Here is a 23,170-nt window from a genome sequence, read left to right as displayed (position 1 = left end):
TTGCGCCAAGATGTCTAAATATCATAGTAAAACTTTTTTTAAGTTTGAAAAACATTTTTTGGCGGTCAAAAATGGCAATTACTGAGTTTTGGCCATTTTTGACTGTCGCATGTTCGAATGTCTACAATATTTTAAAACAAATTTGAAACATAAGTAGATTATAAAATTCGAAGGAATTTTTTTTCGATCTGACTATAAGACTTCCAAAAAAGTGGTAAAACGGAGTCACCACTTTTTGAAATAAAATAAAAAATTGCAAAAATTTTTTTGAAAAGTCTTACTATGATATTTGGTCATTTTGCAGCCATATATGTTGTAGGTGTGATTTTTAATTTTTTTAAAACTACCTGGCGCCACTCCACCCTTTAAATTGAAATAGCTTAATATTACCGTTTAGTTTTTCTTATGATCATTTAAATTCTGAATTTACCTTCAGTTCTAAAATTTCATTATATTTTTTTCGAAGTTGAAAAACACTAAAAAATTTGGAAAGCGGCTATTTGCTTCCTAGATGGTTGATCAAAAATTGTCAGCGGAAAAAAAATCACAGTTCATTTCACCGTGATTTATTGAACCGGCTGTAGAAACAATACAATATTTGTAAACTGATCAAAATACGAGGATTACAATATGATTTTTGTCAGACTAAAAATGTGTGTTTTCAGTTTTTAAATTTTCCGTCCACAGTTCCTTGTTCTAAGTTGTTATGATCTCGTTGTTTAATTCTAGTTTATTTCATTTTTCACACGGTTTATAAACCCTGAAATTTGGTGAAGGATAATTTGACAGCAGCCATACTTGGCGATGTCTCTTTCATTTTACTGGGGAATTGGTTGTCTACTACTTTCGATTGTTGAAGGAGGATTTTTGGTTAATTTGACGCCGGAGAAAAACTCTCAAATTTTGAATGCACCTTGTGGACCAATTAGAGGAAATATTTATAAACATAAAAATGTAAGTAACAATTTGTTAACTCCATAATCCATAATTGAAAACTTAGGGAACAAAAATAGTTGATGGCTATCTTGGAATTCCATTTGCAAAAGCACCAGTGGGAGCTTTAAAATTCAAAAAACCAGTGGCAGCGGAGAAGTGGACAGAGCCAAGAGATTGTTACGAATATGGGCCGGGATGTCCTCAGACTGGAAGATTTGCAGCTGTAATTTTATATATGGAAATATTCCGGCTAAAAAAATTTCAAAATTCCAGCTAACTGCAAAAAGTACTGCAGCATTTGCCGAGGAAAATTGTCTCACTTTGAATGTTTTTGCACCGAGATGGAAGTTGGCGGAATTTGTGAGTTTGGTTCAGGGGTTGGCGGCAATTTGAATTGTCGAAAAATTCCAATTCAATAAGTTGGGGAATAAAAATTATTCTCCAAAAAATTTTTCCTATCGTTGAAATTAGGAAATTTGAAATTTTGGCAATTGCCGCCCATCTCTGGTTTTGTTCTTTTTGGGACCAGTGTGGCATTTTCTCCAAATGTTTTTTATGAAAATTTATTAATAGAACATAAAAACACATTTGATTTATCTAATAATAACCCTTAATTCGTTTGAAATATTTAGGAGTGCCCAAAAGTCGTGGGAAAATTGGGAATTATATTTTAGAAGTTTATAATTTGGCATATTTTCCTTATATTTTACCTTATTTTACCAGTAATAGAATTTATAAATTATTGAATTTTTTTTTTGGAAATAGCTGTTATTTTATTCAAACTATGTAGATGAAAAACGTGCTAAAAATTGTGGGGACATTGTGGGAAAAATCCGACGAAAAATCGAATTTTATTTCGGCAAATTCCAACCTTTAGCCAATTTTTGAGCACTTTTTTTCAATAGATCCATCTATATTTTATCATGGATTTTAATTAAAAAATATTGGTATAAGAGTTCCTGGTCGGCATTTTACGCCCCCCCCCCCCCCCCCCCCCCCGCCTCTTGTCCCGTGGTACAACTTAGAATATTTTCAGCCAAAGGGTCTTCCAGTATTGGTGTATATTTATGGAGGTGGCTATGAAATTGGATTCACTTCTTATATGGACGATTACTCGTTAACCGGAACTCTTCCACTGAAAGATGTAATCGTCGTTACAATGAACTATCGTCTTGGACCACTTGGATTTCTAACAATTGCTGATGGCATTGCAAATGGAAATTATGGATTATGGGATCAAACTCTAGCACTTCAATGGGTTCAAGATAACATTGCATCGTTTGGAGGCAATCCTGAAAGTGTGACACTTTCCGGAACAAGTGCAGGAGCTACGAGCACTGATTTTTTATCGCTGAGCCCACATTCAAATCGTACGGTTTGATAGCAATTTTTTTTTGTTTTTTCATGAAAAGTTTTTTGATTAATAAATTTCAGAGCTATTTCAAAGATCAATATCCATGTCTGGAACGGCATTTTGCAATTTTGCAATTCGACCTAAAGATGTAGAAGTTGGAGTTTGTAAAGAGTTTGCACAGTTTCAGGGTTATACTGGAACCGGTAGGTTTAAAGCTTTTTGATTTAAAAATCACTTTTCATGCAGACTCTCAAAGCTTATTCGATTGGTATATGGCTCAAAACGTGTCAAAGTTCAAAGAAGTTGCGGGGTTCCAATCAACAGCAGCTGGAGCTGTTCCATTTATTCCTAATTTTGATGGAGATTTCTTCCCAAAACCATTTGATATTTTGAGAAGAGAAGCTCCAAAGAAAGATGCACTAATCACTGTAGTTACAATGGAATCTGTTGGAATGAGTAAGAGTTGCTTATGAAATTTGAAAGTTTAGAAATGCCTGAAAGTTTTCAGTAATTTTCAATCCCTTATTTGCAAACGCTTATAACAATTTCGAAGGATTTATTAATGAAACTTATGGACCGGATGTCACAGATTATTATGCAGATGTGAAGAAAAAACTGACCGGTTTCTATTTAAAAGATGTGAACGCTTCTGATAAAGCTACAGTCAATAGAAGAGTAGTAGATGTGAGTTTTCATTTAAGGAAATTTCGATTTTAAATTCAAAGTTGGTGCAGTATGTCAGCGATTCTGTGTTTAATAGTGGAACTCTTGACGCTGTGAAATCCTACGTCAAATATGGAAACAAAGTTTATTTGGGTTCATTTAATTATTTCAATGATGCAACCAAAGATATGGTTGAGCTAATGCAACCATTCAAGGAAGCTTCTCATAGTTCGGATTTTAAATATTATTTTGGAAGTGGAGTAATGGCAAATTTCACTCCAACAGATGAAGAAATGGAAGTTATGGATATGTCTGGAACCTTGATGGCAAATTTTGTTAAATACGGGTATGTGTTTCAATTCAATTTCTTCTCTAAGAAAACCTTCAATTTTCCAGCGATCCAAACGGGAAATCGGGAACAAAACCGTGGAAACCGTACACCATTCTCAAACCGAATATGTATTATAAGATTGACTATCCCACTTGCGAAATGTCCGATAATTTCCAAAATGGACGGCTGCGCATTTATGATGATATTAACAAAAATTCGAAGAAGTATCAACAAATTGTCTATGGAAAGGTTTCGAAGAGAGTTGTTATCAATGCGAGAGCAGGATAATTTAATTTTTACAATTTTAGTTTTTTTCGTCTACATATAGAGTTTTTAAAACGTTTTAAAACTTATAGCAAGTAACTACAAATACTAAGAGCCTAAATAACATAGAAAATTGAGAAAAATTATGACAAAAGTTAAATGTATACAACTTTTCAATTTGACCAAACTAAATTTTCAACTCCTATCAAAAATATTTTTTTGGTTTTATTTTAATATCCGATGAAAATACATTTTTTACAACACAATTTCAATTATAAACATCGGCAACTCCATTTTGGTACCAGAAAATTGCTACGGAATTGGTGAAGATGCAGAGAGGAAAAGCTTGCCAGGAAGGTTTAACCAATTGCCGAAGTGAAACATTTTTGGCACTAAATTGGAAATTTACCCAACACTTTCCAAAAAGCTGGGACCATATGCAGATTGTTGAAAAATGCACAATTCCAAGCATAACCATATACATACTTGATCATTGGTTAAACTCAAACTACATAGGGCTATAAATACATCAAAACCAAAGCTCACATTTTTACTCTCAAATTTATGTTTATTAGATATCAAAAGGATTAATTTAATTTAAAATTGTTATACTAATAAAATTGTTTTAATATTCCTAGTTCCTGGCACGCATATTCAAGTTCAAAAGTTGTTTAGTAGTTTAATCTAACCAATCACATGTTGATTAGATATTCTCACGGTTTTGAGAAACAAGGTGCGCTTGAAAATCAAAAGTTTTCTCAAACATTGTGATTCTCTTGCATTCAGTTTGCACACCTCTTGTGTCGTATGTCTTTATTCCAACTTAATAATGACGTGGCAATGGTTAAATACGGGGTTGCATACTTTTGTATTGCTCTGCCACTTTTCCCTGTATTTTTTGTTTTGATGAAAGTGAGTTTCTAATGTTTTATTGTATATAAATTTCAATTTAGACAATTTGCATCAAGGATCGAGAAAATTCAAATTTAACTTATAAACTTATGAATTTGATCAATTTCTGCCAGGTTGGTCAAACCATTTCACATTTTATCAGTGGCCCGATGCTTATTTTTCCAAACTTGCTTATGAAGCTTGATGTTATAATTAGGGTGGGTTCAATTTTGCAAATACACTTTTAATATATCAGCATGGCCAAATATCATAATAAAGCTCTTAATTTTTTTTTTTTTGATTTTTCAAAAGTTTCAGTTAAAGTTTTGGGGAATTGTCAAATTTTCAAAAAAATTTGAGCTTTTTTAAAAACTTCGAGCACAGCGGCAATTTTGCTTTCTAGAAGGTTATGTACAAACAATTAAAACAAAATCAGAGTTTATAATTGTTTTTTGGTCGACTTCCAAAATTATGATAGGTAAAAGGAAGGTTTCACCAGTTTTTGACTGTAAACACAAACCTTTCAAAATTTGGAATTTTTAACACTATTGGAATGGTTTAAAACTATTTCCGCATTAAATACTGTACTTAAAATATTAACACATAAAAAACATTCAGATGATGGGTTGCATAATGAACAGTCTTTGGATCGCCGATTTTCCAGTGATGACTCTCTTAGCAGTTTGCAGAATTCTCATTTTCTCAAATATCATAAATTCAAAAAAGTTTCCAAATTCTATAAAATGTGCTTTATTCCTCATCATCACATGGACAATGTTCCTGATATTTGTGGGATGTGCCACGCTAAATATGCAACTAGTGACACCTGGATGGGACTATGACTTCAGTGTTTCAAGTGCAGAAATATTGGCTAATTTGGAAGTGCTGTTGAGCTTCGCGTGCTTAGCATCATCCTATGTTGCTTATCTGTTCATGGCTTATTTGATTTATGCGGTATTAACAAACTAGAATACAATAATAAATTTCCTGGAATTTTTATTTCCAGAAGAAAAATCTTGTAAGTTGTGTACATTCGCGGAAAAATGAGATTGCAATTCTTGTTCAATCGACATTTGTAACAACTTATATAACTGCAATGATATTTGTCTGGCACCAATCATTATTCTCAAAGATCTCGTTTATTGATATGGAGAGCAAAAGAAATCAAGCAATTCTTAATTGTTGTCTGATTATTCATTGCTATGTCAACCCAATAATGACGTTGGTTTGTAATAAGTAAGTCAAAATTCACGAATTTAATTATTGAAATCCTAAAATTTCTAGATCAATTCGAGATGAATGCCTTAGATTTCTTAAAATCAAGAAAAGGCCGAGTAGGCCATCACGAAGTGACATTCTTTCGAAACTTTCTTCAATTCACCCGATAAATCCTTCGGCTAATAACGAGCATAATATCGAATCTCAATGAGAAAGATTTATATTTGATGGTTTTTTTTCCTCATGTTCAAATGTGAAATAAAATATCAATGCTTCAATAAAAAGGATAATTTTTTTGGGTTTACTAGGCAAAGTTCCAATTTCAACCTCTTAATGTCCGATTTAAAATGTTTAAATTTTTTCACTATTTTCGATGCATATATAACTGCTCCAAAAGCTGTTCTTCGAGGACTTACAAAAAATACCTATGCATTTTTGAAATGTTTTCAAAAAGTTCAAGTCTGTAAAAACAACTGTTGGAGCAAATCCTCAAATGCCTCAAAAAAGCAAAAAATGCACTAATTGTGAATGAAAAAATTTCCGATCAAAATTTAATAAGTTGAGTGTAGATTTTCTGGTGAGTAACGACAACAGTGATTCAGGCAGGGGCTGGTTTCTGTTGTCCAAATGATCCATAATTGAGTTGTCAGAATTCCAGATCTAACTTGTTTTCAACGTTCCGGAGATCTAACAAGTTTTTCTGCGAAAAATATTTTTCTAGAAAGGCCAACTATAACGTGAACAACTCAATTTCCAAATAGCGTGATTTATTGCAGGTTCCTATTCTTGAAAAAAACAACAGGCATTCAGTCAATTTTTAACGATGAAGGCTACAAATTCAACGTCACTTTTTGCATTGAACAGAGATGTTCGGATGATCTGGGTTGGAATACTATATTTTGCGATTTCAATATTTATTCCTCCATTATTTTATGTAATTATGAAGGTAATAGTAAGAAAAAATCAATTTGTTTTAACCCTATTATCAATTTCAGATAATTTATAAACAAGATAAAACAACTCCAAACTTTACATATAAATTGATGAATTTTATTTTATTACTCCAGCTTTTGCAAGGAATTTGTCATTTTATAACATCCCCAATACTTGTATTCCCTGCTTTGCTTACCGAATTTGAAGTTATTGTTCGGGTGAGTAAAATTATTTATTACTTGTCGTTAAAAACTTTTGGAAAAATTTCAAAATATAAAGTATATGGCTCGCGGAGACGGTAGCTGATAATGCTATAGTTTCCTTTTCAACTAAACACCATGGACGAAAGAATTCAATTTGAACTAAAAAAATTCAGATACTTGGATGCATGGCAAATACCAGCTGGATAGGTGAATTACCAATGATGGCTCTCTTAGCGATCTGCCGAGTTTTAATTTTTGCCAACTCAATGGAAATTCGTATAACTCCTTTAGTAGTGAAAATGATAGTGGTTTGCATTGTATGTTGGGTTCTATTCGTATTCATTGCTGGTTGTATAACTCAAAACTTAATGTTTTCACCGCCAAGTTGGGGATATGATTTCAGTGTTCCATATGCAGAACTGTTTGATATGCTCGAAATATTTTTAACAGTTCCGTGCTTGGCGATATCTTATTTCGCCTACCTCACTATAATTTTTCTGATTTGCTCTGTAAGTTTCAATCTTAAACTTCTTCAAAATAAAAGTTTCGTTTAAGAAAAGAAATCGAAACGGCAGTAATCAATCGAGGAAAAATGAAATACGGATTCTCATTCAGTCGACATTTGTAACCACATACATGGCATGCCTAGTGGTTGTATGGCATCCAGTTATCTTTACAATGGTTTCTTTTATTGATATGACTAAATTTAGAAACATAGCAATTGCAAATGGTTTTTGGATTCTGCACAGCTACTGTCATCCAATTATTATATTGATATTTCATAAGTGAGTTTAAATTTTATAATGAATAAAATAATCACACGTCCAATGATTATAAGCTTCATTTTTCTATCAAAACCAAAATTCACAATTTTTCAGGACAATTCGGATTGATTGCTTGCTGAAACTGAAATTAAGATATAACAGTTCAACTCAACAACGTGTTTGGAAACCACCAAGATCTTCATGATACTACATCCATTAATACGTTTTAATTTGTCATTAGCTGAACTTTCAGATAACTTATCTGAAATTCATTTTGAATAACAACTTGTTTGCTAATTAGTTTGAATGGAACACCCAATAAATTATACTTTTGACAAAATTGTTCATTTTTAAGGTCTTTGAATTAACGTCTTATATTTTCATTAAAATGTTACAATTTTTTTTAGAAAAAACGAAGTGAACGTTTTTCCAAAAAAATGAGTTTAGATAAAAGTATACACCTTCTGAATGAAACTTTTAATTATAAACCCGTAAATCTTGCACAAAATTTAGTGTTTTTCCTGTTTTTTTCACAATCAGAACCAGACATCGCAGTGCTTGTATGTTTGAGCTCGAACAATAGCGAAAAATTCATTTCGTCAATTTCAAGGTTCTCACATGATGAAGAAACCATTTTCTCAGTTTTTTGTTAAAGGTACACATTAGAGTATTTATCAAAACAAGGTTTAGCACGTTTAAATGTTTCTTCGATTCGCCTAAACTTAAAAAAAATTCCTTAACGCGCCCTAACATGCTGCCTACATCGGTAACCTGACTGCCTACGTGTTCATATACATACCTATATGCCCACCTATTTATACCCTGCCTGGCTGGCTACCTATCTGACTAAGTGCCTACCCCCGACGAGGGAATTTTTCAGCGAATTAATTTTTTTTGTTCAGATTCTTGAGAATTTTTGAAACGAAAAAATTTGTTTTGAAAGTGTAGTCTATTGTTTCTCACCCCCTCCTTTCCCCCAATCTTGAGAAATTTTTAGGTTAACAGAATCTCCGACACTCCTTCTGAAAAAACAATGAAAATAATATTTTCTTCAGACATCATCAAATCCCTTGTTTGTGATTTTTTTTCCATTCTGTCTAATCAAAAATTTTCATAATTTGAGCAAGGAAGTGAGCCACTGTGCAACCATGAAATCTCCAAATTCTACATCCATTTTCACGTTTAATGAAGATCCCGAAATGCTTCAAATAGGAATCATCTATTTTTTATTTACAATTTTCATACCGCCACTGTTAATAATTGTGATAAAGGTTAGCTTGGTGATCAAAAAAGTTAAAGAATAGTATTATTTTAGGTAACATACAAAAAAGACAGGAGAGTCCCAAATTTGCCATACAAGTTGATGATCTGTGTGCTGACGTTTCAACTTTTACAGGGGACTGGTCATTTTATCAGTTCTCCAATTTTGGTGTTTCCAAAGATTTTAAAGAGATATGAAGTGATTGTCAGGGTAAGTATCGAAAAAGGTCAGTGATGGGGTGTTGTAGGGTTACTGTGTAAAACTTTAAAAGTACTGTAGGAGTACTGTAGACATACTGCAGGTGTACTCTAGGATTACTGTAACTTTTAAAAACATGAGTTAATGTTTCTTGAACAAATAATGGGTTAAGGTTAGTGGCGTTATGAGTTTATTGTTTTTTGAGAATTCCAGAAAACTTATGAAATTTTAAGCAGGTTTTCAAACCTTTTTGAAAGTTTTTAATAAGCAAATAATGACTTGCGGAGAGTTCTGACTAGGCAATTTCAGAATCGGATATTCAATTTCAGTTTAGAGGCTTCTAATATAACGTTTAGGTAATTGGATGCATGATTAATACAAGCTGGGTGGGAGACTTACCAATGATGAGTCTATTATCAGTATGCCGCGTCCTAATATTTACCAATACAATTCAAACTTCGAAATTCCCAATCTTTGTCAAAATATCCATAATCTGTATATTATCATGGGTTTTTTATGTGTTCCTATACGGATGTATAACTCAAAATTTGATGTTTGCTCCTCCCGGCTGGGGTTACGACTTTGATGTCCCTCATGCTGCCACCTTCGATCATTTGGAAATCGGATTATCTTTTCCGAGTTTGGCAATTTCTTATCTTTCATATCTTGCCATAGCCTACATTATATGCGTCGTGGGATTTTGATAGTTTTGACTTGCTTATAATATTTTGAATTACAGAAGAAAACCGGAACTAGTAATGCCCAATCTCGAAGAAATGAGATCCGCATTTTGGTGCAGTCAACATTTGTAACAGTCTATATTACATTGCTGATTTGTGTGTGGCATTCAATTTTGATTCCTGAAAATTTGATTGACATGGCAAGTGTCAGAAATCAAGCAACTTTGAATTTGTTCTGGATTTCACACTGCTACATTCACCCGATTTTAATATTAGTATTCAATAAGTAAGTTGAACAAGAACAGCTATGTTTTGTTTGTTTTGATTACGTTTAGGCATAGCTAAAGTTTGGGATTTTTAATTCACAATTTAGGCAATTTTTAAAAGTGGATTCTAGTTTTGAAACGTTTGAAATTTTGTTGCTCAAAAACTGACCCAATATCCAATGCGCCGAGTGAGCGTTCAGATTGGCCTATCGATATTTGAGCCAATTTTTAAGCAACTTCCCGCAACTTTCAATTATAATAAAAGTAAATTTTTTACGTGAAGATAAAAACATATACATATCTGTTATATATAAGTTTTATAAAGGGTGATAAAAAACGGGAAAAGGACCGAAATTAAGTTTTTCTCCTAAAGACTGTGCGGCAGAGGAGGCTTTTTTCTGCAAAAAGAACTGCATATTTCGGTATGATAGTATAACTTTTAATTACAAAAAATTATTATAAAAATGTAGGAAAAGTGTCGCTCAATTTGATTTTTTTTTTAATCTTTGTTTTTGTTGAAAAGTTCTAAAAACTTCAGATAGTGCTTTTTTAACTTTAAAAATTTTAACACAAATTCCAACTTTCCAGCACTATTTGAAAAATTTGTCATTATTTTCAACCAAATTAAATATTAATTTCAAATTGAACAAACTTTTCTACACTTTTTTGTATATTAAATTTTGATTGAAAACATTAGATTATCATAAGAATATCAAAAAACATTCTACAAATTCCCCACTTTCAGATCAATTCGAAACGATTGCCTAAGGACAATTGGCATTAAACGTTGCAAATCTCCTCAATCAACTGTTGCAGTTATGTCGAAAATCTCAATAAGACAATCCTATAAATAATACATAGTCGATAAAAATATACACGTTTTAAACAAAAATTTAAATTTTAAACCCGTAAATCTTGCACAAAATTTAGTTTTTTATCAAGTGTTTTTTTCACAATCAGAACCAGACATCGCAGCGCTTGTATGTCGGAGTTTGAGCTCGAGCAATCGCGAAATATTCATTTCCTCAATTTCAAGGTTCTCACATGACGAAAAACCCATTTTTTCCGTTCGTTGTTAACGGTGGAGTAGCGCCAGTGGGAAAGTGTTAAAAACTACTCCGATGGTGCCAAAATGGCCAAATGTCATAATAAAATTTTTCAAAACTTTTTTGAAAATTTTTTATTTACTTTCAAAAAGTGGCAATTACTCAGTTTCTGCCACTCATAATTTTTAAAGTCGGCCAAAAAAACGTTCATATTTTTCGCATTTTTATCCTTTAATTTTTTTTAAATTATTCCTACTAGACCAGTGTAGGGGTTGGAACATGCAACATTGAAATTTGGCAAGATGCCAAAACTTTGACTGGAAATTACAAAACATCGAAAATTTGTTTAGAGTGTTTTAATGATATTCGGTTGCTTTGAATCATTATAAGCGTATTTAGTCCCCACTGGCGTTACTCCACCTTGAAAGGTGCACATCAAAGTATCTATCAGAACAAGGTTTAGCACGTTCAATTTTTCCTTCGATTCGCCTAAATGGTTCTTTAATTTCTAAAGATGCCTACCTGCCAGCGTGCCTACCTATGCCTACCTGTATACGTGATTTTTTTTTCATTTAAACTCTTGAGAATGTTTTCATCGTTTTTAATATATTTTTTCACACACACACACAAACATCTCCTGAAAATTGAAATCATTATTCTAACAAAGCAAATAACATTCTCACCAGACATCATGAAAACCCTTGTTTTTAAATTTTTTTTCATTCTTTCTAATCAAAAAATTTAATAATTTGAGCAAGGAAGTGAGCCACTGTGTAATCATGAAATCTCCAAACTCTACATCTATTTTCACGTTTAATGAAGATCCCGAAATGCTCCGAATAGGAATAATCTACTTTTTATTCACAATTTTCATACCGCCACTGCTGATAATTGTGATAAAGGTGAGTATACTGATAGAAATTCCGATTTTCAAAAACATTTTGTTTTAGGTAACATACATAAATGACAGGAGAGCCCCAAATTTTCCATACAAGTTGATGATCATTGTGCTGACTTTTCAACTTTTACAGTCCACTGGTCATTTTATCACTTCCCCAGTTTTGGTGTTTCCAAAGATTTTAAAGGGATATGAAGTGATTGTCAGGGTAAGTATCGAAAACTGTAGGAGTACTGTAGACGTACTACAGGTGTACTGCAGGATTATTGTAGTTTTGAAAAAATTTAGCTAATGTTTATTGAAAAATATTGGGCTTGGGCCTAGAAATATTGGGCTTAGTGGAGGTATGAGTTTGTGTTCCTATAATAGTACTTTGGGGATACTGTAGTGGCACGGTAGGTTTACGGTAGTTTCAAAAATATAGTTGGTTTTTGGAAAATTCCAGAAACTTCTGATATTTTTAGAAGTTTTTTCAAACCTTTGAAAGTTTTTAAAATGTTGTCTGAAAAATCATAGAAGCTATTACCGGCCCAGAGAGTGCCCAGATAGTTGAAGAGACAGAGACATCCCGGGGCCCAAGGGGCGGGGCGCGAGATGAGCCGATTTGTGTCGATTTAGGGAACTTTCCTCTTTATTAAAAACATTCGAGACAGTTCTGGACAATTTAAAGAAAGTCTGGAAACTTTGAAAAATTTGTAGTCTTCTGGAAATTATGGGATTTCTTGAAACAATTAAATAGTCAACTGAGGAATGTTTTCGAATGCTTTATGATATAATGTTTAGGTAATTGGGTGCATGATTAATTCAAGCTGGATTGGAGACTTACCAATGATGAGTCTACTATCAGTAAGCCGTGTCTTAATATTTACCAACACAATTAAAACTTCGAAATTCCCAATCTTTGTCAAACTTTCCGTAGTTTGCATATTATCATGGGTTGTCTATGTGTTCTTATACGGATGTATAACTCAAAACTTCATGTTTGTTCCTCCCGGTTGGGCTTACGACTTGGATGCCCCTCATGCTGCTATATTCGCTCACCTGGAAATCGGATTGTCTTTTCTGAGTTTGACAATATCGTATTTGTCATATCTTGCCATCGACTATATTATACGTGTAGTGGAATTTTCACTTACTTATATCTTTCATCTCTTTAATTTCAGAAGAAAACCGGAACTAGTAATTCCCAGTTTCGAAAAAATGAAATCCGGATTCTAGCTCAATCAACATTTGTAACAGTCCATATTACATCGATGATTTGTGTGTGGCATTCAATTTTGATTCCCGAAGATTTAATTGATATGACGAGTGTCAGAAATCAAGCAACTTTGAATTTGTTTTGGATTTCACATTGCTACTTTCACCCGATTATGATATTAGTATTCAATAAGTGAGTTGAACAAGAGTAGATGACAGCAGGAGATGTCCGGCATGCCGGCACATTTACAAAACCTTTTTTCTGACGGTAGTGTCAATTTTTTTTTTAAATTTATACAGAGCTGTAAAGAACTATTTGTACATTTTGAAAACATTTTTATTTTCAAATTAAATTTTTCAACAGTTGCTCAAAAACTGGGTCAAATATCAATGTTTATAAAACAACATTCATACTGAAATAGGTAAAAATTTTTTATTACAAATTCCCCACTTTTAGATCAATTCGAAACGACTGCTTAATAACAATTGGCGTGAAACGTCGCAAATCTTCTCGATCAACTGTTGCAGTTATGTCAAAAATGTCAACAAAACAATAATATAAATAATAGTTGCTAGATAATTTCGAATGAATAATTTTTCTGAAAAAATAATTCGTTTAACCAACCTTCTCATGTATTCTGTTCCAACAAGATCCAAAAACAAAAAAAAACAGTCAGAATTGCTCCAGCTCCCAGTGTCGTAAATCATCCTGCATTTTTTGTTATGGTTATTTTTCTTAAATTCAGTTATTTTTCTCTCTATTTTTACTAGTATGCGCGCCAACAGCACCGCCATTTTTCCGAGCTTGTTCGAATTAAACAGAGACTCTGATAAATAGTAAATAGTAAATAAATAAATAAATAAAAAAAATAAATAAATAAAAAATAGGTAAATAAATAGTAATCAGAATAAATTTCAAATGAGTAATTTGAGGCAATCAGATTGAAGGATTTACAAACTCTGAATATGACATTCAAATTGATGAATATTGTCAACGTTTGCCTACTTGGACAAGGAATTGGTCATTGGATAACTTCGCCAGTTTTGATTTTTCCAAATTTGGCAAAGTTTGACAATGTGATAAGGGTACCTTGTTTGAGATTAGCATATCCTCAAGCTCTAGTATTTCTTCTTTAATTTATGTTTAGATAATTGGAGGTATTATGAACACCTTATGGATATGCGATTTACCGATTGTTGCTTTATTATCCGTTTTTCGAATTTTGATATTTTTAAACATGGCTCACATGTACCTTAAAACGATTAAATTGATTCTTGCTCTCATTTTATTTCGGATTCTTTTGTTATTGATCTACGGATTGACAATTCAAAATATGGAAATGTACCCTCCAGGCTGGGGATATGATTTCACTGTCCCATACAGTCATACCTTCGACACTTTGGAGATTTCTCTCAGTTTCCCATGCCTAATTATTTCCTTCATTTCCTACTTGATAATTACATATTTGATTATTTCGGTTTGTGAACAAATGAGATCTTACCAAGAAAGCATGCGAGCCCGTTTTGCAGGTAAAAAAATTGCATAGCAATGCGAGGTCCAGAAAAGATGAAATTGCAATCCTGCTGCAATCAAGTTTTGTTACAACTTACATCACTGTGATGATATGCTTATGGCATCCAGCTCTGTTCAAATTTGTTAACATTATTGATATGACTAGTATCACAAATCAAGCAATCTTAAATGGTCTCTGGATTCTTCACTGTTACATTAATCCGTGCATGCTTTTACTATTTAATAAGTGAGCTTAACTAAATCATACCGTAGTTGTAGTTTTTGTTTTCAGATCATTTCGCCACGATTGTCTTCGTTTATTAAGGGAACGAAGAATAGAACGGTCCCAAACTCAAACGGTCATAATGACGACTGTTATAATGAGATAAAATGTTTGAATTGATAAATTTTGTGCCCTTTTTTGTTATAAAACTGCGTGATTTTTTAAACTTGTTTGTTGAATGTTTTCTAAAACATTTGTTCAAACTAGAACTATCATATGTTTGACAGGTAGAATCAAAAAATTGGAACCTGCAAATTCCTGTAATTGCAGTGAACAATTATTATTTCACTTTACCAAAAACGTACACTACAGTAAAAATTAGCGTTTTGCACTTTTTTGAATTTGATAACTATTGAATAGCCAAATTACCGAATCGTTGAAAAATTTAAAATTTCACCTGAAAAATATATTTTTAAAAATACATTTTTTGAAAAAATGACTTTTTCGATTGCCTTTTGTGTGAGAACTGAACAAAACTTTAAAAGAGGGAGTCAGTGAGGATTTTGTTTGAATGCATTTTTAGTAGTATAAAATGACAGAATATCATTATAAAGCACTTCAAACATATTTCGATTTTTCTAAAATTTTCCTCGAAATTTTGGTACATTAATTTTCCAAAAATTTATTAAATACCAAAAATTGCCAAAAATTAAAAAATTATTTTTGGTCGACTGCAAAGTTTATGTAAAACATGGATGGGTGGCTATTCTTTTCTCCTAGAAAATAATCTCGGCCTAAAGCCTAGAATATAATTCTATCCATCTCGAACAATTTATAAATTTAAATTTGACTGAACTTTGGGCCACGGGTTTTAATTTTTAATCTAAAAATTTTGCTGAGATTGCCGGAAATGTCTGCGTTTCCCATTTCAGCAGGAGTCTAGTTTCCGCATAAAATTGTTTATAATGCCCCTGATTGTGGACAGGAAGAACACTCCTATTATCTATTAGATTTTTTGTTTTCCATTTTTTCTATCATTTAGCATGGGAGGATTTCTGTCACATTTGAAACCGGAACAAAACTCGAAAATTTTGAATTCGACCTGCGGTCCTATTCGAAGAAATATCTATGAACATGTAAGTTACTCTTTTTTAGAAATGGTTTTGAATTTTTTTCAGGGTGAGAAAATTGTGGATGGATATCTAGGAATTCCATTTGCCAAAGCCCCAATTGGAGAACTTCGATTCAAAAAACCAGTTGAAGCTGAAAAATGGACGGAGCCACTGGATTGCTATAAATATGGACCCGGATGTCCACAATCTGGATATCTCGGTGCTACGTTAGTTCCAAAAGGTTATGTTGAGCTGAATGAGGACAACTGTTTAACTCTCAACGTTTTTGCTCCAAGATGGAAGGTTACTGAATTGGTAAGGTGGCTTCAAATCTTTCTAGGAAATAATTTTCAATTTCAGCCAAAAGGTCTCCCTGTGATGGTTTATTTTTACGGTGGAGGTTTTGAAATTGGATTCTCATCTCTTTATAACGACTACTCGCTAACTGGATCTCTCCCACTCAAAGATGTAATTCTAGTCACATCCAATTACCGTGTTGGACCACTTGGTTTCTTCACTACCGGGGACGACGTGGCACGTGGAAACTATGGTTCATGGGATCAGACTATGACTCTTCAATGGGTGCAAAAACATATCAAATCATTTGGAGGTGATCCAGATAATGTAACAATTTTCGGAACAAGTGCAGGTGGAGCTAGCGTGGATTTGTTATCACTGAGCCCACACTCTAACAGTAGGATTTCCAAGCAATATTTGATTAAAAAAATAAAAAAGTTCAGAGTATTTCCATAGATTCATCCCAATGTCAGCAACTGCATACTGTCCAATTTCTATTCGTTCAAAGGATGTTGAAGCATTGGTTTTCCGAGAGTTTGCTAAGCATCATGGTTACATAGGGGAAGGTCAGTCGACTTGAAAATTGATAATTTTCAATTTGCCCGTTTTGAGTGGGGTGGGTCTGCAGGTTACAAAATTTACCAACTGTTCATCTGCGAGAGCAAGACTCTATTTTTTGCTGTTGGTGACCCAGTATTCTGGCTGTCGATCAGGCTGAGTTCGAATATTATGATGTTTCAATTTTAGTTCTCTTTTGAAACACACCGTTGGTTGTAAAGATATTTGAAAATTTAAGTTCCAAGGTCTCCTGAAAACATTTTTCGTTTTCGAAAAAAACGTTAAGTACCGAGCGAAAAAAGTAAATGAGTCCCGTGATGAAGTTATATTCAGTTAGAATAATTTTTAAGCCATGGAAGGTTCACTATTGTAGGTAGCGAGAACCCGCTTAAAATGTGTCGCGAGTAGACCCATTATCACCTCTAATTCAAAATCTACTTGAATACAGATTAAAAAAAACCTCTATTAACAACTCAGATTCTAAAAGTCTACTGCAATGGTACCAATCTCAAGATTCCGAAAAATTCCTTGATGTTGCCAATTTTAATAGACCAGCTTCCGGATTCATGTCCTTCGTTCCAAACTTTGACGGAGATTTCTTTCCGAAACCATTCGACGAGTTGAGAAAAGAAGCTCCAAAATTCGATGCAATTGTTTCAGTTACAGAATATGAAGGACTAGGCTTTCGTGAGTTTGATAGGTTTTGTTTGGAAACGTAATCTTATTTCAGTATCACTCTTTCCTAATCAAGAAACACCCGAACAAATTTTAGCTGCAGCTTTCGGAAAAGATATTGTTGAAAATAATGCATAAAACGAGTGAAGGAATTTTATTTCAAAAATATTGACAAAGATGATAAAGTCAATATTGATAAGAAAACGACGGAAGTAAGTATGTGTGGAAAAAATGAGTAAAGTTCAAAAGTACAAAATAACTTTCAGTTTGCACTCTTAAATTATTTTTCAGTTAGTTGGTGACTACTATTTCAATACAGGGGCATTGGCTACTGCTAAGTCTTTAACTAAACATGGTAGCAATGTATATCTCACTTCTTTCAACTACTACAATCCTGAAAACCAAACTCCTACCGCCGAAAATCTACCATTTAAAGCAGCATCTCATGGCTCTGATCTGAGATATATACTTGGAGATGACCCAGGAAAGTTTTTGGATGAAGAACTCAAAATTATGGATATGATGTGCACGTTTCTATCAAATTTTGAAATTATTTTGCGATCGAAAAGCCTCGTCCTCTGAAATGTGAAAATTATTTTAGGGGGACAAAATCGTGAATGGATATCTCGGAATTCCATTTGCCAAGGCTCCAATCGGAGACCTTCGATTCAAAAAATCAGTCGAAGCTGAAAAATGGACGGAACCACTGGATTGCTATAAATATGGACCCGGATGCCCACAGTCAGGAGCCCTTGGAACCATGGTGAGTTGTAAATTTTAATAGAAGAAATAAACTTTTTAGATGGTTTCACAAGCTACTAATCATGATTTCGCTGAAGATAATTGCTTGAACCTCAACGTGTTTGCACCAAAATGGAAATCTGCCGAATTCGTGAGCTCACTTCTACCGTTTTCAATGTATTTATTCTGATTTCAGCCAAACGGTTTTCCTGTAATGGTTTACTTCTATGGTGGAGGTTTCGAGGTTGGATTCTCATCGATGTTTGATGATTATTCTTTAACTGGAACTCTTCCACTTAAAGATGTAATTCTAGTCACTCCCAACTACCGAATTGGACCTCTCGGATTTTTCGCTACTGGAGATGACGTGTCACGGGGAAACTGGGGATTATGGGATCAAGCTTTGGCTCTACAGTGGGTACAAAAGCATATCAAATCATTTGGAGGAGATCCGAGCAACGTGACGATTTCTGGGACAAGTGCCGGTGGAGCAAGTGTTGATTTCCTGTCTCTGAGTCCACATGCTAATAGTAAGATTTATTGGGAATAATGGAATAAAGCCAATCATTTAGAATACTTCCATAAGTTCATTCCTATGTCTGGTGCGGCGACCTGTCCATTTGGTATCCGTTCGAAAGATGTTGAGGGATTAATTTTCCGAGAGTTTGCCAAGCACCATGGCTACGCCGGAAATGGTAAGTTGATTAATGAAGTTTATAATCTTTGGAAATATTGGAGTAACAAATTTCGTTCCAGATTCCGAAAGCCTATTGCACTGGTATCAATCTCAGGACGCTGAGATATTCCTTAAAGCGGAAGGATTCAAGTGCCCAGCTTCTGGCATGTTTTCCTTTGTTCCAAACTTCGACGGAGATTTCTTCCCAAAACCATTTGACGAGTTGAGAAAAGAGGCACCGAAACTTGGTGCCATCGTTTCAATTGGTGAATATGAAGGACTTGGTTTTGGTGAGTGTCCGATAAACTTAGAATTCTGAATAATATAGTATATTTCAGAAGACTTCTATGCTGGCCAGAAAACCCCTCAACAAATGCTATCAGCAGCTTTGGGTCCTGATGTTGTGAAGAATAGGGAAGAAGTTGTCAAGAAAGCTGAAGAATCTTATTTAAAAAATGCTGGAAACGGAAATGAAAAAAACGTTGCAAAGACATTAGTTGAGGTATGGCATTGACTTTTTTTTCCCATACAGTTTTTTGTTGAAAATTTTAAAAGTCAAAAACATTTTAAATTAAAATTAAAACGATATTTTTTGCAAGTTTCCAACTTTTACAGATATATGGAGACTACTACTTCAGTGTGGGAGCATTTGATACTGTTCGATCACTTGTCAAGTATGGAAATACTGTATATTTGTATTCTTTCAATTATTTCAATCCGAACACTCCAATTGTGTTTGGCAAAAACAGGCCGTTCAATGCAGGTAATCATGGTTCTGATTTAAGATATATTTTTGGAGAAGGGACTGGAGAGTTTTCGAAAGAAGATAGGCAGGTTATGGATATGATGGGAACTTATCAAACAAATTTTGCAAAATATGGGTAAGCATCGAGCTCAAAAAATAAACGCACTGCAAAAATAAATCCAAAAAGTTATATAACATTTAATTTTAATCTACTTGGTGGCAAGCATTTATCAAGTTTCAACAAAAAAAGTTCAGTTTCCAGGAAATTGATTCAAAAAATTTAAAGAAACTTAACGATTAATTATTATAGCAATCCAAATGGAAAAGGTGTATCGGTTCCATGGGAAAAGTACAGTCTTGACAATCCAGGAAGATATTTCAAGATTGATTATCCAAAATGTGATATGGCTGACAATTTCTTGGATGGAAGGTACAAGATTATAGATGAAGTTAATGAACACGGAATACAATATCAAGAAATGGTTTTGGAAAGATTTTATAATACTGATATGATGTGATTTTTTGTACAATGAGTGGAGATAAACGAGAAACAAGATTATTTGGTTACTCTGTGAATAAATAAACCAGCACAATATTTTTTTAGGTTGAAAACAGGTTTTCCACCAGCTAATTTCTAATTGTTATATTTACACGTTTCTCTTTCAAAGCAGCACATCAGATAAATATTTTCTTACATTTTACTCAACTTCAGCTTTGACAGACTATATTCTTGGTCCTAGAGGTATGCAATTAAAACCAATGCACTTTGAAAACTTTCTGTCGCCTATACTCGGAAAGTTGTCGAGGTGCCACAGAAAGACGGTTCGATTTGTCGAGTTGTTATTCGTTTTTTTTGGCAGGTCGAGAAAAAATTAATGATTTTCGAAATTTTAGAAAATTTCGAATAAAATAAAATAAAATAAAATATGCAAAGACTACCAAACTTTCTTTGAAAATTCTAGGTTGTGAAAAAAATTTAATTTGTTTTAAACCTTGTACTTTATGTTTTTGCTACGATGACTACAATTTGCACAGTTTCCAAAAAGTTTGATCAATAACCCAGACCGCGTTTTATGTGTTTTGTCGTTTCTGCCGACACTCTGTTTATAAGGCCGTGATGATGTACTGCAAACATAACACACTCTCAATTTTATTGATTCATTGGTCTTCGCTTCTTTTTTTCATTATTCAATAGTATCATGGGTGGATTCCTTTCACATTTGAAACCTGAACACAATACCGAAGTTCTTAATGCTTCATGTGGCCCGATTCGTGGAAATATTTACGAACATGTAAGTGATAATTTTTTGCAGTTTAAAAGCCATCCTTTCAAATATTTTTGACATTTTTAGGACGACAAAATTGTGGATGGATATCTAGGAATTCCATTTGCCAAGGCTCCAATCGGAGAACTTCGATTCAAAAAATCAGTCGAAGCTGAGAAATGGACGGAACCACTGGATTGCTATAAATATGGACCGGGATGTCCACAGTCTGGAGCTCTTGGAGCCATGGTGAGTTGTAAAATACAGTAAAACATCAAATTCATGCGTTTCAGATAGTTCCACAAGCTTCAGCTATTCGTGAATTCGCTGAGGACAATTGTTTGACGCTCAACGTTTTTGCACCAAAGTGGAAATCTGCTGAATTTGTAAGCTCACTACCACTGATCTCTTAAAAATAATTTATTTTGATTTCAGCCAAATGGTCTTCCTGTGATAGTATACTTTTATGGGGGAGGTTTTGAGGTTGGATTCTCATCGATGTTTGATGATTACTCCCTAACTGGAACTCTCCCACTTAAAGATGTAATTCTTGTCACTCCCAATTACCGAATTGGACCTCTCGGATTTTTCGCTACTGGAGATGACGTGTCACGGGGAAACTGGGGATTATGGGATCAAGCTTTGGCTCTACAGTGGGTACAAAAGCATATCAAATCATTTGGAGGAGATCCGAGCAACGTGACGATTTCTGGGACAAGTGCCGGTGGAGCAAGTGTTGATTTCCTGTCTCTGAGTCCACATGCTAATAGTAAGATTTATTGGGAATAATGGAATAAAGCCAATCATTTAGAATACTTCCATAAGTTCATTCCTATGTCTGGTGCGGCGACCTGTCCATTTGGTATCCGTTCGAAAGATGTTGAGGGATTAATTTTCCGAGAGTTTGCCAAGCACCATGGCTACGCCGGAAATGGTAAGTTGATTAATGAAGTTTATAATCTTTGGAAATATTGGAGTAACAAATTTCGTTCCAGATTCCGAAAGCCTATTGCACTGGTATCAATCTCAGGACGCTGAGATATTCCTTAAAGCGGAAGGATTCAAGTACCCAGCTTCTGGCATGTTTTCCTTTGTCCCGAACTACGACGGAGATTTCTTCCCAAAACCATTTGACGAGTTGAGAAAAGAGGCACCGAAACTTGATGCAATCGTTTCAGTTGCCGAATATGAAGGACTTGGTTTTGGTGAGTGTCCGATAAACTTAAAACTCTGGTTAAGATAATACATTTTAGAAGAATTTTATCCTGGCCAGAAAAGCCCTCAAGAAGTGCTAACAGCAGCTTTGGGTCCTGAAGTTGTGAGGAATAGGGAAGAAGTTGTCAAGAAAGCTGTGGAGGCGTATTTAGAAAATATTGAAGACAAAAGTGGAGAGAAAATTGGCAAGAAATTAGTTGAGGTATGGGATTGGCTTATTTTTCCCAAAAAATTTATTATTATTTTTGATTGTGATCAAAATTTTTATAGATATTCGGAGACTACTATTTCAGTGTTGGAGTATTTGATACTGTTCGATCACTTGCCAAGTATGGAAATAATGTTTATCTGTCCTCTTTCAACTACTTCAACCCGGAAACCCCTATCATGTTCGGCGAAAATCGGCCGTTCAATGCAGCTTCCCATGGTTGTGATATCAGATATATTTTGGGTGACGGTATTGGAGAGTTTTCGAAAGAAGATAGAAAGGTTATGGATATGATGGGAACTTATCTCACAAACTTTGCAAAATATGGGTAAGCCTCGAGATCAAAAAAAATGCACTCAAAATTTATATAATATTTAATTTGCATCTAAGTTTAAGATTATTTGGGCTTATTTTTATGTGATTTATACTGTTTTGAAAAAAAAAAGAGCTCAGGAAGATGAAATAGAAATTGGGAGAAATTTTAAAAATATAAAAAAAAATAATAATAAATTGTGATTTTTAGCAATCCAAATGGAAAAGGAGTATCGATTCCATGGGAAAAGTACAGTCTTGACAATCCAGGAAGATATTTCAAGATTGATTATCCGAAATGTGAGATGGCCGATAATTTCTTGGATGGAAGGTACAAGATTATAGATGAAGTTAATGAACACGGAATACAATATCAAGAAATGGTTTTTGGGAAGATTCTATAATATTGATATGATGTGATTTTTTGTACAATGAGTGGAGATAAACGAGAAACAAAATTATTTGTTTACACTGTGAATAAATAAAGCAGCACAATATTTTGTTTGAGATTTAAAACTGGTTTCCAT

General features: G+C 33.8%; 5 protein-coding genes, 3 non-coding genes and 2 pseudogenes across 12 annotated transcripts; 7 read left to right on the top strand and 3 right to left on the bottom strand.

The window, feature by feature from the left end:
- Positions 1–804: 804 nt before the first annotated feature.
- On the top strand, positions 805–3,572 carry cest-30 (Carboxylic ester hydrolase; the record flags this gene model as incomplete). Its single annotated transcript, NM_072006.1, has 9 exons — positions 805–954; positions 1,001–1,159; positions 1,210–1,296; positions 1,973–2,306; positions 2,371–2,493; positions 2,537–2,746; positions 2,799–2,974; positions 3,025–3,299; positions 3,350–3,572. 9 exons carry the CDS (start codon positions 805–807, stop codon positions 3,570–3,572), a joined length of 1,737 nt encoding a protein of 578 aa, NP_504407.1.
- 21ur-13827 lies at positions 3,443–3,463 on the bottom strand. Its single transcript, NR_068735.1, has one exon.
- Positions 3,573–4,355: 783 nt separating the features above from the next.
- Positions 4,356–5,868, top strand: srt-70 (Serpentine Receptor, class T; the record flags this gene model as incomplete). Its single annotated transcript, NM_072005.1, has 5 exons — positions 4,356–4,460; positions 4,502–4,657; positions 5,058–5,393; positions 5,446–5,675; positions 5,724–5,868. The coding sequence occupies 5 exons, from the start codon at positions 4,356–4,358 to the stop codon at positions 5,866–5,868; spliced, it is 972 nt and encodes a 323-aa protein (NP_504406.1).
- A 577-nt stretch (positions 5,869–6,445) lies between these two features.
- srt-67 (Serpentine Receptor, class T) lies at positions 6,446–7,762 on the top strand (the record flags this gene model as incomplete). 2 transcript variants are annotated; one of them, NR_136345.1, is made up of 7 exons in its annotated part: positions 6,446–6,603; positions 6,653–6,808; positions 6,967–7,110; positions 7,197–7,302; positions 7,349–7,459; positions 7,504–7,578; positions 7,672–7,762. NR_136345.1 is itself a non-coding variant. In NM_072004.4 (5 exons), the coding sequence occupies exons 1-5, from the start codon at positions 6,481–6,483 to the stop codon at positions 7,760–7,762; spliced, it is 936 nt and encodes a 311-aa protein (NP_504405.1). In that variant the 5' UTR covers positions 6,446–6,480. The 2 variants fall into 2 exon arrangements, 1 of the variants encoding a protein (NP_504405.1); NM_072004.4 differs by having other exon boundaries at positions 6,967–7,302; positions 7,349–7,578.
- On the bottom strand, positions 7,299–7,319 carry 21ur-8852. Its single transcript, NR_068734.1, has one exon.
- Positions 7,763–11,787: 4,025 nt separating the features above from the next.
- srt-68 (Serpentine Receptor, class T) lies at positions 11,788–13,300 on the top strand (the record flags this gene model as incomplete). The annotated part of the gene is made up of 4 exons (NM_072002.2): positions 11,788–11,910; positions 11,959–12,114; positions 12,690–13,022; positions 13,070–13,300. The coding sequence occupies 4 exons, from the start codon at positions 11,788–11,790 to the stop codon at positions 13,298–13,300; spliced, it is 843 nt and encodes a 280-aa protein (NP_504403.2).
- Positions 13,301–14,030: 730 nt separating this feature from the next.
- srt-66 lies at positions 14,031–14,867 on the top strand (annotated as a pseudogene). The gene is made up of 3 exons: positions 14,031–14,189; positions 14,252–14,581; positions 14,634–14,867. Coding segments are annotated over exons 1-3 (723 nt in total).
- A 1,015-nt stretch (positions 14,868–15,882) lies between these two features.
- Positions 15,883–20,089, top strand: B0238.13 (annotated as a pseudogene). 2 transcript variants are annotated; one of them is made up of 14 exons: positions 15,883–15,975; positions 16,018–16,266; positions 16,312–16,645; positions 16,692–16,814; positions 17,284–17,493; positions 17,537–17,693; positions 17,773–18,244; positions 18,284–18,373; positions 18,419–18,752; positions 18,795–18,917; positions 18,979–19,188; positions 19,237–19,400; positions 19,514–19,661; positions 19,954–20,089. In that variant, coding segments are annotated over exons 1-14 (2,843 nt in total). The 2 variants fall into 2 exon arrangements; another variant differs by having other exon boundaries at positions 19,514–19,779; positions 19,954–20,087.
- Positions 18,413–18,562, bottom strand: B0238.18. The gene has a single exon (NR_068733.1). It is a non-coding gene; the product is annotated as an Unclassified non-coding RNA B0238.18 (non-coding RNA).
- A 678-nt stretch (positions 20,090–20,767) lies between the features above and the next one.
- On the top strand, positions 20,768–23,145 carry cest-35.1 (Carboxylic ester hydrolase). Its single transcript, NM_071999.6, has 9 exons — positions 20,768–20,935; positions 20,996–21,157; positions 21,202–21,294; positions 21,344–21,677; positions 21,720–21,842; positions 21,904–22,113; positions 22,162–22,325; positions 22,394–22,659; positions 22,855–23,145. The coding sequence occupies exons 1-9, from the start codon at positions 20,843–20,845 to the stop codon at positions 23,045–23,047; spliced, it is 1,638 nt and encodes a 545-aa protein (NP_504400.1). The 5' UTR covers positions 20,768–20,842; the 3' UTR covers positions 23,048–23,145.
- The last annotated feature ends 25 nt before the right edge of the window (positions 23,146–23,170 follow it).

Source organism: Caenorhabditis elegans, chromosome V, assembly GCF_000002985.6.
Source record: "Caenorhabditis elegans chromosome V".
NCBI classification, from domain to species: Eukaryota; Metazoa; Nematoda; class Chromadorea; order Rhabditida; family Rhabditidae; genus Caenorhabditis; species Caenorhabditis elegans.
The sequence above is the reverse complement of the archived record's forward strand: the minus strand, read 5'-3'. Positions and strand labels throughout refer to the sequence as shown.